At 41.3% G+C, this 16463-nt stretch overlaps 1 protein-coding gene across 3 annotated transcripts; it reads right to left on the bottom strand.

The window, feature by feature from the left end:
* Positions 1-5662: 5662 nt before the first annotated feature.
* MCFD2 (multiple coagulation factor deficiency 2, ER cargo receptor complex subunit) lies at positions 5663-16463 on the bottom strand. Of its 3 annotated transcripts, XM_054984083.1 has the most exons (5): positions 16369-16460; positions 15810-15834; positions 11946-12101; positions 9484-9643; positions 5663-8698 (listed from the first exon to the last, which is right to left on the bottom strand). In XM_054984083.1, the coding sequence occupies exons 2-5, from the start codon at positions 15818-15820 to the stop codon at positions 8567-8569; spliced, it is 459 nt and encodes a 152-aa protein (XP_054840058.1). In that variant the 5' UTR covers positions 15821-15834; positions 16369-16460; the 3' UTR covers positions 5663-8566. The 3 variants fall into 3 exon arrangements, with proteins under 3 accessions (XP_054840058.1, XP_054840066.1, XP_054840076.1); XM_054984091.1 differs by lacking the exon at positions 15810-15834 and having other exon boundaries at positions 16369-16463; XM_054984101.1 differs by lacking the exons at positions 15810-15834; positions 16369-16460 and adding an exon at positions 16215-16338.

Consider the following 16463-nt stretch of genomic DNA (forward strand, 5'->3'; position numbering starts at 1 on the left):
GAGATTTATTAAAGTTATCTAGAGAAGTTTACAGAAAGAAATGAACAAGTACAGAGCAGAAAGTATGCTTACGCCCCTATACTGCTGTCAGGAATTCCAATGAGTGGCCCCCTGGGTCTGGTCAGTTGCACAGCGCTGCTCTGCTGTTCAACCTGAGCTGAGGTTCTTTTGTGTAGGGGTTCTCTGAGACCTCTATAGAAGCTGTATAGCTGCAGCTGTGCACTTGTTTCCCCCTAGTTGCCCTTAGAGAGGAGTGATGTATTCCAGGCCAACAGATAAGTCGCAGTGGCAAACGTCCTAAAAGACCCCCATACCAGCTGCATAAACATCCCATTCCCCAATATAATGACAGGACACTGAGATCCAATAATGTGGATAGCAAGATGGAAAAGCATTCTACATTGCCAAAACAGAATGTTCAGGCCTGGCCTACAGAGCAATCTGGGTATAAGAGGGAGGAACTGTGGCACACGTCTAGCTGCTTGAGTTCACAATAATCTTCCTCGTGCCACTACATTCACCTAACTCCACTGTTCTCAGTTACACCCCAAAGCAGTTTTTCCAATTAACAAAATGATTGGTTGTTGTGGGTTTTCCGGGCTGTATTGCCGTGGTCTTGGCATTGTAGTTCCTGACGTTTCGCCAGCAGCTGTGGCTGGCATCTTCAGAGGTGTAGCAACAAAAGACAGAGATCTCTCAGTGTCACAGTGTGGAAAAGATGTTGGCAGGTCATTTGTATCTACTCAGGAGGGGTGGGGTTGAGCTGAGTCATCCTGTAAGAGTTTCCCAGGGTGTGGAATGCTAATGGCGGGAGGCTTCACTGTATCCTGAGGAGGTTCTTTTTGCATATGGATTGGTGCTTGATGTGCTAATCTTCTCTGCAGGGCTATTGTCGAGTATAGAGTGTTTTGTTAGCCTGGTGTTTTTCAGAACTGGAAACCATGCTCTGTTCATTCTTAAGGTTTCTTCTTTCCTGTTGAAGTTTTGCTTATGCTTGTGAATTTCAATGGCTTCCCTGTGCAGTCTGACAAAGTAGTTGGAAGTGTTGTCCAGGATTTAGGTGTCCTGGAATAAGATACTGTGCCTTGTTTGAGTTAGGCTATGTTCAGCCACTGCTGATTTTTCAGGTTGTCCAAGTCTGCAGTGTCTTTCATGTTCTTTTATTCTTGTCTGGATGCTACGCTTTGTGGTCCCGATGTAAACTTGTCCACAGCTGCAGGGTATACGGTATACTCCTGCAGAGGTGTGGGGGTCTCTACTGTCTTTTGCTGATCGTAGCATCTGTTGTATTTTTCGGGTGGGTCTGAATACTGCTTGAAGGTTATGCTTTTTCATAAGCTTGAATCATCTCAACAACATCCACCTGAACATACAATTCACAATGGAGAAAGAAATCGAGGGAAAACTCCCATTTCTGGATACCTTGGTCATCTGCAAAGCAAACTTTCAGTTAGGTCACAAGGTCTACAGGAAACCAACTCACACTGATCGGTACTTACACAAAAACTCCAATCACCACCCCTGACAGAAAAGAGGCATAATGAAAACATTAGTGGATCGTGCAAGACGGATATGTGAGCCGCACTTTCTCAATGAGGAAATTAATCATCTAAACCACGCACTTCAGGCAAATGGCTACTCCAGAAATGAAATCCGAAGAGCAATCAACCCCAGGATGAATCAAACAACCAAGGAAAAACAGTCTCCTACAGGAAAAGTGTTTTTGCCATATATCAAAGGAATTACTGATCAGATGGGAAAGCTTATGAAAAAGCATAACCTTCAAGCAGTATTCAGACCCACCCATCTTTATCATATTTCGTGTATTAACCATGTTAACTATTAAATATGGAACTGGAAAATAAATCATCAATACAAGCAAAAAGCATGGAAGTTGGAAAAACCTTTCAAGTACAAAGTCATGAAGTAATTTTTTTAAAAAATACAAATGTATCATAGCTGTAAAAACCACAATTTGTAACAGTTTTTGAAAATATACACACATCCACTTCATTATAATACATTAACTGATTTGAAATTGAGTGCTAGAGCCCTTATTGAGCATGGCTGTTTTCACACTGCTTACCTTCTCTCGGAATGACCCAGAACATCGCGCAAAAAATGCGGAAGATTGCATTTTCTCACGCAAGATTTGTGCGACGTTGCGCAAATTTCGCGTGAGAAAACACGATCTTCCACATTTTGGGGGCAATGTTCCAGGTCGTTCCGAGAGAAGGTTAGCAGAGTGAAAATGGCCCATGAGTTTATATATATATATATATATGGGATTAAATGGGATTAAACAGGGTTTTGAACAAGACAAAAGATATCTCAACAATTTGACTGAAAGAACATTAATTGACCCAACAGTCTGAAGGAGCAAATCCTGAATACTAATGGTATTCATTGACTTAATAGAATAATAAGTTTTGTATATGTGGATTATTGATTGTTTTCCATCCACTTGTGAGTGTCTTGCTCTTTCGGCTTATTTACCTGATGCCAGCAGGGAGTCTCCTGGTAATGGTCCCTATTAGAGATGGGTATGAATCGAATTACAACCCAAAAAAAACGCACAAACCAGGCCAGTTTGTGGTTTGTGAACCAGTGGTTCATGGAAGCTCGTTTCCATGAACTTCCACAAACTGGTCTACTGGTTTGTTTGGGTCGTAAAGGGGCAGGTTAAATGGCCATTTCCCCAGGGAAATGGCCATATAAACTTTTCCTGTGGCTTGCAAGGGGCAGGTCCCTTTACACTATCAGCTGGCAGGTGGCAGGAGGAGATTCACAGGGCCCTTGCAAACCACAGGACAGGGCCCTTGCAAGCTGCAGAGCCCTTTAAACTAAGGAGGCTGAAAACGGCCTTCCTACCTCTTGCAGGAGGGCATTCCTGCCCCTCTTGGGAGGAGGGGGAGGATGCCGCGGGCCCGCATGGCACCCCCAGTGTGGTGCTGGGGGCTGGGCAGTTTAAAGGGCCTTGCCACTTGCAAGCAGCAGGTCTCTTTAAACTAACAGCTGGGAAGTGGCGAGGGGGGGGAGCCCCCCTGCCGCCTGCCAGCTGATAGTTTAAAGGAACCTGCCACTTTCAAGGCAGGAAAGGGCCCTTTAAACTGTCAAATGCCCCTTTCCCTGCCACTGCTAAGGAGCTGGAAAGGGGCGTTTAAACCCCACGAACCATGAACTGGTTCGTAAACTTGCCCCAGTTCATGCCAGTTTGTGTTTCCTGGTTCGTGAAACCCCACGAACCACGAATGTCATGGTTCGTTTTCTTTGTAGTTCGTGCCCATTTCTAGTCCCTATCCCCTGCCCTTGCTCAATGAAGTGGTGTGTGTGTAAGGGGGAAACAGGGAGGGGAATGGCATCAATTGACACCTGGCCTTCACTTTTTGTTTTAGAACAGGAAGTGATGTAATGACAGTCTAGGTGTTTCAAAAATAAATCTCTATGGTTTTACCACAGAGATTTTTGAAATTTTTGGAGTGTCATGATGTCACATGGCAGGAGTATTTGGGGTTGGAGACTTCTGAGATATCATTTCCTGTTCTGGAAGTGATGTCATGATCCTCTAGGAATTTCAGAAATCTCTATGGTAAAACCATAAAGATTTTTGAAATCACTAGAGGGTCATGACATCATTTTCATAGCAGTTTTGTACGGCTATGGCTAGAGGTGTGCACCAGGAAAGGTTCTGTTTCAGTTCTCAGAATTCCAGAATCGTTCTGTTCCATTACTAGTTTGCTCGTGCTGGGCCAGTGCTAGTTCAGAACTGATCCGTTTGGCTTTTTTTTTTCTTTTGGTCCCTTACATGCATGTTGGCAGCACATGCGAAAATGCACACTGTTCTTTTCAAGGGGATGTGTGGGGAGACGGCTCTGTGGCAGCTGTTTTTGCTCTTAAACCTACACTATTAGTCCCCCTCCTAGTCTAAACCATTGATCCACTGATTTTTCTCACGCACAATAACACACACACACACAACAGACCCATAGAAGGTGATTATTGGGTGGAGTAGCAGGGCATTCCCAAGTAGGATAGCGCTTCATCCAGTGCAGTCCAGCAACAGTAAAAACAAGCCTGCTTCATGTACACTTTTTTCTTTTTCTATAGTGCCAATAACGTACTACTTTTGCATTCTGCCGTTGTGTTAGTTTCATATTTCCTTGTGCTTTGCTCCCACAATGAGGGATGAATCCAGATCCCTCCTTTTGATGCTCAGCATTCCACTGCAAATGGGGCGTTCTTGCTGCCAATCTTCTCCATTGCCCAAGTGCAGACAGGCAGGCAGAATGATTGGCCGAATTCCCCCCTCCCCACCCAAAGAGATCTAAATTTTCCTTTTGCTGTGGGGACAGACTGGATTATTTTTGAAAGGGGAGTTACACGTTTGCCAATTGACCCAGAAAAGGAGAGCGCCCTGAAAGGCTATGGAAGGAATCTTAAACAGGTCTATTCTGATGTAAGTTTCATGTTATTCAATAGTGCTTACTCTTAAGCAATTCTCTTTAGAATTGCAGCATACGATTGAAGTATTTCAGGGCTTTTATCAAGTTTGATTGATTGAACAGACACCCCCCCCCCCCCGTGGAAGTGTCTTTCAAATTGCAACCTATTCCTTCCAAACATTTCCAAAGCTGATAGGAGGGGAGGGGTTGTCTCTTGTGAGGACTGTTAATAGGTTTGCCATATAGTTTTTGTATGTATCACCTTCCTTGTACTGCCTTTATTACTCTGGTTGCCAGGTCCTCCCTGGCAATTGGCAGGTGTTTGGGGGTGGGGTTTCAGCTTTGGGCCAAGTTTTAAAGAATCGGCCCTAGTGTGATGCTATCACTTCCAGGTCACACTGGAAGTGATGTCATTGGCTGGGGATGCAGGAACATTTGTGCCCATTTCACCAGCTTGCCTCCTCCTGACAATCATCTTGTGATTGGCTGACCGAGATACAAATAGCTGGGAGTTTGCCTGCCATCAACAGATCTTGCCACCCAATTTGTTTCCCACTTTCTGTACTATTGTACTTCATGCCTTGATGAACAGTTTTTTACTTGTTGTCCTACTGCTCTGTTAATCAGAGGCCTCTGCTGTGTGTTTTATATTCTGTAATCTGCCTTGAGTCTCAAGAAAGGCAGGCTGTAAATGAAGTAAATATATAAATATGTATGAACATACATAAAATGAGAAGTCCTTATTGCTCCCTCATCCCCATTTGAATGGCTTCTAGGAAAAGAGACTTCATACATTATTTTGCTAAATATGAGAGCAGCTTGGAAACATCATCAATAGCACCCCATTCCAGATAATTGGGTAGAAGGGTGTGCCTGGAAACTTGGACAAGGTGTTCAAAAGATTCAAAGGGAAGGGGAAAAATAAAATCACCTCATGCTTTTTAAAAATATCTCTTGGTTGTCATAATTCAAATGCCTTGGACCGAAGACAAAACTTAGGGTTTACTCTATTAGTCTTGGCAAGAATAGGTGATTGTAAAGAGTTTTGGCCTGTTCAATGACAGAATTATGAAGTCAATGAAAGAGGAGTGTGTGTTATGCAATGATTCTGATGTGGTGTTAAATGCCCTTTGCTGGCATGCATATATTTTCCGCCTACTAGGAAGGTTAAAATGAGCACTTAGACCAAAATAATCTTGCCGTATTGTAATACTACCAGGTGATATTTATTGGGAGAGAAGAAAGTTTATTGACTTCATTCAATAGTCAAAGTTTATACTAAGGTGGTGAATATGATGTAGTATGATATAGATGCCATCTAGTGGCTAAAGAACAAAATATTCCTTTGTTTTATCAAGAACAAAATACATGCAATACCTTTCATTAGGATCAACAAAATTGACACAAAACATTACGCAAGCTTTGAATATGCACTCTTATCCATATTGCAACTTGGATAGGAGACATCTACCTACACCTTGTTGTGCAAATGGGAGGGAACAATTGCATGTCATTTCTGAATATGTGTTGCATTGCCAACGTGCATCCTCATCTACTGTGATTAGTTACTGATCCAGAAAGAGAATCTATGAGCAGAAACTGCACATAGATTTTGCTTGCTAGACTGGTGTGCATGTAGCATGATTAATGCCCATGATGATCTACACAGTCCTGCCTGTAGCCCATAATTATTCAGTGCCCTTTGTTGAAGATGCATAGGATTCGTTTTCAACTTCTTCAGCACCATATTGCTATATCAGAGGAGGTGAGCAGAAAGATGCAGGTAATATTGTGCCAGTGGCAATCATTCCCCATGCCCATAGATTCTCCTGTACTACTGCTACTAGCCCTGGCACCTTCTCTTCTCCCTGTGGTGATTTCTGGCCAATAGTCCCTTTTGCATCCTTCCTCACTGTGGAAGCCAACAACACTTTCTAATTATGACCGTAAATACGGAAAGGCTACTGAACCACTCATTTCAGACCAGTTATCTTTGACAAAGGAGAGTTCAGCTCCAGTTCACTGGGGGAAGAGAGGAGGGAAATCCTTCCGTGAACTGAGTTAAGTGTCGATGCCTTTCATAATGAAATGCTATAACCTGGTTAGAAATATGCTTTAGTTTAGTGCTTTGTGTGTTACAGTGCACCCTCAATTAAGAATCCATTAGTGGGCCTTTGTACCGTCTTCAGGACTATTGTCTAGTGACTATTGTGCAGGACTATACAGTGACTATTAACATCCAGTCACTAATTTCTTTCCTCCTATCCTTGAAGAGCAATGTTTACAGTTCTGCAAATGCTCCAGAAGCAGAGCTCTAATGAAGATTGTGAGAAGCTGCTGGGAAGTCAACCATGGCTCAGGTCATTAAAGACTGGTCCAAGGTAAGGCTGAACATGGTTCACAGCAAATAGAAATGAAATGGACATATGCAGTCACTTTGGTTCCTGAATTTGAAGAAGAACCAAGTTGCAGCACTTTGAATTTTATTGCTTTTGTATTTAGCATAAACCATTATACAAATGTGTCTAATAAGTCAGATGTTACAAGAACATAGTACAAGTAACTTTTGTTACACAATTAACAAAAGGAAACTTTTTTTTACAAATGCACTTCATATAAGAATACTTTTATACAGAAAATAAGTCTTTATACAATTTACAGAGAGCAGTTTGTTTTGTCTCTTTCTTAACATTCTAGTTTAAAACATAATGCTTTCTGATCCATTTTATACAGTAGGTCAAACAACAAGATAGCATCACCTCTCTTTAGATCCATACAGGGCTGCTGAATAGATACAGAATCAAAAGTGGCAGAGAGTTCCGTGATCATTTTCAGTAAGCAGACCATTCAAGTATTTAAAGACTCTTTTCAAAGAGTTAGCTGTGAAAATACTTTTTATTTTTTTCCTGTAAAACTAACACCATGAATTTGTGTCAAGGTACATTGGTAAGAACCTTAACAAGGCAGCATTTTGCTGTAATTATAACATTCAATTGTTAACACAGGAACAGTTCTTGCTAGCGGACCACACTGAACAGCAGTATTTAACCTACACTTTCTGAAACATGAACTCCCAAACAAAATACTGGATTAATGGCGTAGAAGATATAATGTATTTTTAATTTTGGGACAGAGCAACACACAGTAAAAAGGGAAACACATGAAGGGCAGACGCATGACTACATTGCAACCCTTTATTTAAAGATACTGGATAGGATCAGCAGGAGAGTTAACAGAAAGAGTTGGCAGAGCAGGTATTTCCTCACCATTATCTTTCCAAAGCAACCTGCTTTTTGTCCCAAAAATCCTCTGAGGATCAGGAAAACCTAGCAAACAAATGATATCCTGTCCAGCGGCAGAGTGACTCTCTTGATCCTCAGAGAGGAGTTCTAGAACAAACATCAACGTGCTTAGGGAAGGCAAAGAAAAGATCAGCTTCACTAACTCCTTCCATGTTGTCTCATGTGGGATCCAAACCAGCCAAAGTTTAAACACTTAAATTATTCACATCCATTTTATGAGAAGAGATTTAAGCATGTGCTTAACTTTTCAACCAAAAGGTGTGGGCTTTGAAACGGCTTAAACGTCTTCTGGGCCGCCATATTCCTTTTTTGTAGGACTTAACAAGAAACATGAACACTGAATTAGATTGTGAGTTACAACTTAACAGTTACGACATTTCAGACATCAGTGTTCAAACTAGTTTCTTTGAGACAAAGAGAAACCTTCTTGATCACAATACTGCAGACATTTGTTTTGAAGGACTCGCACTGAGGGATGCTTCACTTACTGCAGGGCTGTGAGCCTTTGTAGTACTTCAGAAACCCCTTTGAAAGATATTCTGGAGCTAAGTGGTTTCCAGGCCATAGTCTTTGGAACTTAAGCCTTTAAGCCAATGCAGCCAAATGATGAGCTAACCTACACAAGGTACCTTATTGCACAACAATGTTATCAAATGGACCCCATCATAAGGTTCTCTCCCAAATATAAAGATACAAAAAAAGCTGACACTTTCCCTACCATTCGTTTTGCAGTCCAAACAGTGGAACATATGGCAGAGAGGCAGTTAAGAATCACATTGTACTGGGTCACACAAACAAGAACGGTTTTTTGTAGTTTTCTCTTTATTCCAGTGACCTTGCGAATTCAGCATAGTCGATGTAGCCATCGTTATTCTTATCATCATCTCGCAAGACATCGTCAATTAAGCTAACGAGATCCTCTTCTTTCATGGTCTGGGTATGTTCACTACCATCCTACAAGAAAAACCAAGAAGGATGAGTCTCAGCAAAGCAGCTGGCTCATGAATACACCAAAATCAGACCTGTCACCCTCTTTAGGATGTTCTCTTTCTTCCACCTTCTTTGACCAGCACTTTCCAAAGCTCTCCTGCAGAGGTTTGCAACCTTACATGTCATTTAAAAGTTCAGTCTAGGGACTGCACTGCATTGTATCAGGGAGATTCAGGATTGGATCTTCTGCTGTATTTTAAAGAATGAAAAGTAAAAGCAGAGAAGAGGCTGCTTGGATCCACCAGGGTGTTTTCCATGGACAGAAGAATTTCGGTCTGTGGCTCACCATCTTCTTACCCACCTCACCTAAAATGTCCCACAAAATGCTGCTCCTGAGGGATGGAAACCTATAGGAACAGCACTTCGGAGGGCATTCTGGGCTACAGCAGGAGGTGAGAAAGTGACAATTGCAAGCAGAAGCCTCCCGTCTCTGGAGACACATTAGTGGATACACCTCTTCTTTTCCACCTACCAGAGCTGATTCAGTGCAAAGGTGGTGAAGTTCTCTACCCTTCAACTCTAGTCCAAACTGGGGCGGAAGCTGCTTTTTGAAAGAGTCAATAATAGCTCTCCCACATTCAGCCCTAGGATGGAATCTTTCCAAGAACCAATTCCAAAATGATTTAGCTCTTTTAAAAAAAATTGCAAACATGTTAGAACTAACACATTGCATAAAATATTATCCATTCCCACGTTATTCTTGGCTGTTGCTAAAGTCCCTTCAGATTCTGATAAATATCAGTCCTCACCTCTTTATGTACATGGGATATGGCAGTAGCAAGTTCTAACCCATCAAGCAAATTGTTGCCGTCGTAATCGTGCATTTTGAAGTAATGAAGCTGCAGTTCTTGTGGAGACATCTCAGATTCTGGTTTATCAATTACACCATCTAAGTCTTCCAGAATGTGGCTGACAAATAAGAACACGTTAAATGTCAAACAGACATCCATTCACATCTCTTGACTAGGAAGACAGTCATTTTCCTGACAGCCATTATAAATTATCAATAGTTCCTGTACTTTAGGCAAGGTTGCACTTATCCTATATATAAACTGGAAAAACAATCCTACCCAAGTCATGATAAATGCAACTCTAAACCACAATTCACATTCACCAAAATGCAATTATTGGACTGGACCAAGTCACAACTAAATGTTCTTGCTGATGCTTAATTATAGGATGGGGGAGACTGGTCTTGGCAGCAGAATGTGTGAAAAGGATCTAGGGGTCTTAGTAGACCATACACTGAACATGAGTCAGCAGTGTGATGTGGTAGCTAAAAAGGCAAATGCAATTTTCAGCTGAGGAGTCTGGAGGCCAAGTCCTATGAGGAACAGTTGAAGGAGCTCGGTATGTTTAACCTGGAAGGAGATGACTGAGAGGTAATATGATAACCATCTTCAAGTACTTGAAAGGCTGTCATATAGAGGATGGTAAGGAGTCGTTTTCCGTTTTCCCAGAAGGTCAGGCCAGAATCAATGTGTTGAAATTAAATCATAAGTTTTTGGCTAAACATTAGGAAGAACTTCCTGACAGAGTGGTCCCTCAGTGGAACAAGGTTCTTTGGGAGGTGGTAGGCTCTCCTTCTTTGGAGGTTTCTAAGCAGAGGTTAGATGTCTATCTGACAGCAATGCTGATTCTGTGAACCTAGGCAGCTTATGAGAGGAAGGGCAGGAAAGGTTACATCAGTGCTTAGTTCTTGTGGCCATTTTGTACATACCCAGGGTAATGCCGATCACCACTTTGGGGTCAGGAAGCAATTTTCCCCAGACCAGTTTGGCTAGGGATCCTGGAGGTGTTTTGCCATCTTCTAGCATGGAACACAAACAACAATTATAACCGTGTAGTTGGAAAATTACAAACAATGTAAACGGTAAGTAGTCATAAGTATTTAGTAACAATCCTATCAATGACTCATAAAGACATATGTAGTCCACTGTTCACACAATCAATGCACCTGATCATATGCAATCCAAAATAAATATCATTTACTGGAAAAATGCACATCAAATATAAATTCTTATATCCAGTCCAATCCACAATAACACATTATCAACGTGCTCCTGGTTATGAACCACGTTTCAATGGAAACATCTTCATGTATGGATTGATCAAAGTTGTGAAGGTTACATGTGTTTCTTCAATGTACAGTTAAAAGTGACTGTGCTATGAAACTGTAAAAAAGAGCAGTAAGTAAACTGTTTCCCTAATCAAGTTCAACAATTAATTGCAAACACAGGGCATTAAATGACCCTTACCACTAGTTCCCAGTTTGTACATTCAAGAAAGCAACATTTTACTGATACAGAAAGTTCTTCTGAAATATACAAAGCATAAACTATTCAGCAATATTCATACAATATCCAACCATTGATTTTACAGAGGAGTATTTTACAACATCAAAAACAGACATACGTATCAAACTTTATGACATTGTGCTACCCCTCGCTGTGGTAAAAGGATCTTGTCAGTAATCCATGCCAGTCTACATACAGAGCAACTGTAACATCTGTTGTGACCTGATTTCAATATTGTACTCTGACGGGCATATCCAATATCAGCTCTAACCGTGATGTGAATGTTGCCAGTAAATATTTATTTTGGATTGCATATGACCAGCTGCATTGATTATGTGAACAGTGGATTACATATGCCTTTATGAGTCATTGACAAGATTGTTACTAGATACTTATGAGTCATGACTACTTACCCCTTTACATTATTTGTAATTTTCCAACTACACAGTTGTAATTGTTGTTTGTCTTACATTTAATACCGTGGTCCTTTTTGTGGTAGATATCTTCTGGCATGGAGCAGGGTTCACTGGGTGTGCAGAGGGGAGGTAGTTGTGAATTTCCAGCATTGTGCAGGAGGGTGGACTAGAGGACCCTGGAAGTACCTTCCAACTCTATGATTCAATGCCTAAATAATTATTTGCTACATCTTATCAAGCAAGTTTACTGGATATTCCTGTATGAGAATTAGAAAAATGTTCTCCAGTCGATATGGTTCATAAATACATACATTTCTGCCATCTTCCCTACCTTTCAACGCTCTAGCTAGATGATCCAATTCACATTTTCTGTGAGGGAAGTAGGAAATTAAAACAGAATGTAAAGCACACATACAAATGTAGGAAAAGTGACAGAGGAAATGTGATTTGGAGGTAAGCCTCAGTGTTTATTCCAAGGTACATATACAGAATACATACTCCTTATCTTGCACCATGTTCCTATCGAGGCGCGCAGTTCGCTGATGATTCCCATCTGTGTGGTCCTCTGCTGAAGAAGGGATGAAGGAAGCCAGTACCAGGCAGCAGAAAAAATATATCCTGCGAGATCTTGGTTCTAGCATAATATTCATACTCCTAGTTGGGGAGGGGGGTGGGGAGAAACACACACACACACACACACACACACTTTATATAAAAATAATTACTAAATGCAAGATGGCTTTAATGCAGCAAGTATCATGTGAAACTAAACATCTCCCAGGCACCATTTTGGAGTGGATCAAATAATGTTTGTTTACTTAGAAAATGTATATGCCACCTCTTCAGAGAGCTACTAGCAGCAGCTCGTAAAGTAGAACTGTACTATAAAAATAATAATCACGTGCATAAACACAGGCCAGGGCATAAAAAGAGGTGACCCCCTCCCCACCCCCCAGTATCTGGCAGCTTAGCATGATGGTCACAAGACAATTTTCTTGCTAGAAACAGACCATAAAGACAATTATAAGAATTTGTTTTCTTGGCACAAACTCCAATGCTTTCCCAACATAGAAAGGGATACTGTCTAGGCTTATACCATACTTTTGGCCTCATAGTTGAAGCAAGAACTGTGCAAGAGGCAATTTGAAACATTTTCTGCTTTTGTTGTGCTTTTGTTTCACCTGTCTGTGCTCATGGTTCCTTTGATCTTTGGCAGCTTCAGCACAATTTTTAAAGCTTCTCTATCAATTCATTCTGTGTTCCTATCCAAACAGGGATCACACAGCCAATCAGATTTGAGACAAAGTTCATTCTGAAGCCTCAAACCATCTATAGTTGCACCAGAACAAGAATCTGGGCGCACGCTGAAACAGGCATTCAAGCACATTTAACACAGATGGAAATTTTTACAGAAAGAGACTTAAGATGCCCCATGCTGTTTTGGGGCAATGTTTCAGCATGGCAAAACACCAGTGGCCTGATGACCAAGGCATCAGAGATGCACTCTACTTTCCCTACTCTGCTTTTGTGGGTAAGAAATCCCCATCATTGGGGAATGCTCTTCAAGGAGTGTGGAGATGTTCTCGTTCTTTCTGTTCCCATCCCAGCAACCCAGTACAGAAGGATATCACAGACAGTAACACCAAAAGCCACAGGACACCAGGAGAATCAACAGGCTTACACTCTTCTTGCTTTTCTCCTAGTATATCTCTACCACGAATACAACCAAGGTAATGCCAAAACCAGGCTGAAAACCAGACTGAAATTGGTATAGACAATCCACATCTTCCCAGAACACCCAAGCTCTCAAGGTACTCCAGCGCCTTGCTCTAATCAGTATTGGACCTCACTGTTTGTATCCAGACAGCTTTCTAACAGCTGCTCCCTTAAAGGGAGCCAGAACAGCTCCTTCTTTTGTTAAAATATTTTCTACTAACTTCTATTGCTAACCAAGCTCTCTCTTGTGGCAAGACAAGGAACAAGCAAATATGGCAAAGGCAGTCTCTCTCCAGCCACCATTTCTATATCCTCAGCTGCAAATCAAAGCAATGGTGACAGTGAGTCTAACATAATACCTTATACTAGAACAGCAGCATCCAAACCAGAGTGGTCTCAAGGGATTCTATCTGCAATGTGCTTGGCAAACTTGTCACAGCAGTGAGATACACCTGAAAACCAGCATACAGCAAGCCCTCATTCATTACTTGGAACAACGATGCCTCACAGCTCTGTGAGTACACAGTGACTGCGTCAAACTCACTGCTTTGTGCCACCATCACCGCCACAGAGTACACGCTATAATGAGCTCTAGCCTCAGGATGAGTGTTATTTATTTACTCACATCATTTATAGCCCACCTTTATTGCCAAGACTCAGGAGAGATTACACTGTAAAACAATGCAATCAAGAGATCCAGCAAACAATGACATCAGACAGGGCTACAAAATTTAGAAATAATGTAACAATTATGTCAGAAACAATTCAAAACAAAAAAGAATTGCAAAAGCAGAATGAAATGCAGTAAGAAAAAGATCATACATACACTAAACAGGAGAACAGACTACAATCATGTCTGTTTATAAAAGCACCCTCCCCATTCTGTTACATTCCCCTTCTTAAATTGCTATCTAAAATAATTCTCTTTTATATGTGTGCAGGACCAATCAGGTTGTCTCCACCTGCTGCCCCTGTTGCTTTGTCACTCCAAGCCCCCTGGGATACCAGGAAGACAAGCAGGCTCTAGCTGGAGACAAAGGATGCTGAGGGGCAGCAGGGGCAGCTGCCCAAGCCATCTCCATACCCCACAGATCAGTTAGGGGTTCAGACGGAACTGCTTGCTTCACAATGCAAGGGCAGCTCAAGAACTGTTAGAATACATCAGTTTGGGGATCAACCAACTTAACCCAACCTCTGCCCTTGCAGAAGAACTGGGCTTTTGTAAGTCTAAACTTCGCCATGTAGTCATCTATCTGTAGGTCACCTTGAGTGCTTTTTTATTTTCTACAGATATACAGTTTATAAATAGAGGTGAGTAGCAAACAAAGTGGGAATAGCACCCCCATTTCCTTATGTTTTCCTGCAGATTTGTTTTCCACAACTAAATCCAACCAGGAATAAAAGGTCACTCAGGATGCTCAAGAACATCAAACAAACTACTACTGATAAAGAAACTGATAGAACTGTTGTACAGCAGCCAGGCTACTGCATCTGTTTGTAACCTCATTTTAAAATGGCTGGCTGCAGCTTAAAGCCACGGTCATGCATTCTTAAACTATCCATGTAGTAAGTGTCTGCAACTAGGAGTTGTGGCTTTTAGCTTTGCTAAACTCCTGGAATTGTTTAAAATACGTTTCTCCACAAGGTGGTAATACTCTGAGATATGAGGCAAAGAATCAAAGTACGCATTTAAACCGTTATGAAATATTTGCTTTTATTGAACTAATACCAAGGTTATTATTGCACTAAGTTTAGATTCATTTGATCTGTCATATATCAGATGTTTATCCAAATATCTAGTTTTTGAGTATACCATTCATTATTTCCAGCTCACTATTTTATATTGCAAGCCACACTAGACATAGACCTGTTTATTTTATCATTTCCTAACATGACAGCCCATTTTTACAGGTGCTCTATAATAAAAACAACAACTTATCTCCAGTCATAGTTTGCTTTGCTATCCCTGTGGCAAATGTGACCACATATGAATAGTTATTAACTATCTTAAGCGATTCAGCTATGAGTAGCAGTTAGTTGCTCAGAACCAAGAGTGTGGATGGGTCTTTAAAAATATCTACACACATTTTTGGTTGACTGGGTGACATGATGGATGCATGCACTATCAAAATTAAAAGAAAAGACACACTATACAGCAACAGCTTTTAAGATTTGGCTATATTTAAAAGTTACATATAGAATATGAATTTTTCCTTACCCTCCAACTCTTCCTATTTTTTCTAACCATGTGTGTACAACTACTGTTGAACTTTGTTTGCAACCAATAAAGGGGATTGCAAGACTAATACGGTGTTGTTATTTGTTTCCTTAACAAAATTAAATGCATGCCAAGTGTTAACAATGCTCGTCACTTCTGCATTCAAAGTTGTGATTTTACAAGGCATGATAACAAAACATTAGAAGTTCACCATCAACCTTCTTTCAATGAACCCCAGGGCTCACTTACTTTACCTCCCCACTCCCAATCTTTTAAAGTAATTATACAGAATATAAAAAACGACAAGATAGCTTGTTAATATCACCTTGGCTAGAAAACAAACCCTGATATTGGCTTGTCAACAGGTAGAAATACCATCACAACACTAAGAAGCAGAATGATGTTTTGAATTTAATTATTACACTTACTTTGTTTCCATCAGTCAAATTTTATCTTAAAAAACAAACAGAACAGGTATCACTTAATACTCCTCTCACCCAATATACCAAATGCTTTAGCAAAGCCTGTGCAAATCATTCTATCACTGGGCTTCTACCGTATCGTGAAAGTATCGTTAATTTACCTCACTTTATTTTAAAGTAAGGTGTGTATTTTATACACTTATTGTACTTTCCTCGGGCACACGTTTGGAGAAATGAGGCATCATTAATCTTGAACAAAAGGCGGCGGGTGGATTGACTTCCATTATAACGAGCGGCTTGCTTCGGGCTTTAAACATCGCCAGAGTGTTTGGCACGGACTGTTTTGACTAGGGATGGGGGATTGGAAGTCAGTCACCACTTCCAACGACGCCGGAGGCGACCATAGCTTACCGACGCCTAAGTAAAGCTGCCAGCCCCCAAAGGATCACCCCTTCTCAACTAGGCAGCTGTGCTGGAATAAGTGGAGAGTGGAATGACGGAGGAGAGCCCAGCAGCCCTCGACACTCCATCCCGAGAGGAACCCTCTTCTGCCCGCCCGCCTCACCTGCTCCCAACGTTGCCGTCTGTTGCTTACGACGTCTCCTCAAACGGACACCGGTGTGAATAGAATTGAACACTCCCGGCCACCATCCCTCCCTC

Source organism: Eublepharis macularius, chromosome 1, assembly GCF_028583425.1.
Source record: "Eublepharis macularius isolate TG4126 chromosome 1, MPM_Emac_v1.0, whole genome shotgun sequence".
Classification (NCBI taxonomy): Eukaryota; Metazoa; Chordata; class Lepidosauria; order Squamata; family Eublepharidae; genus Eublepharis; species Eublepharis macularius.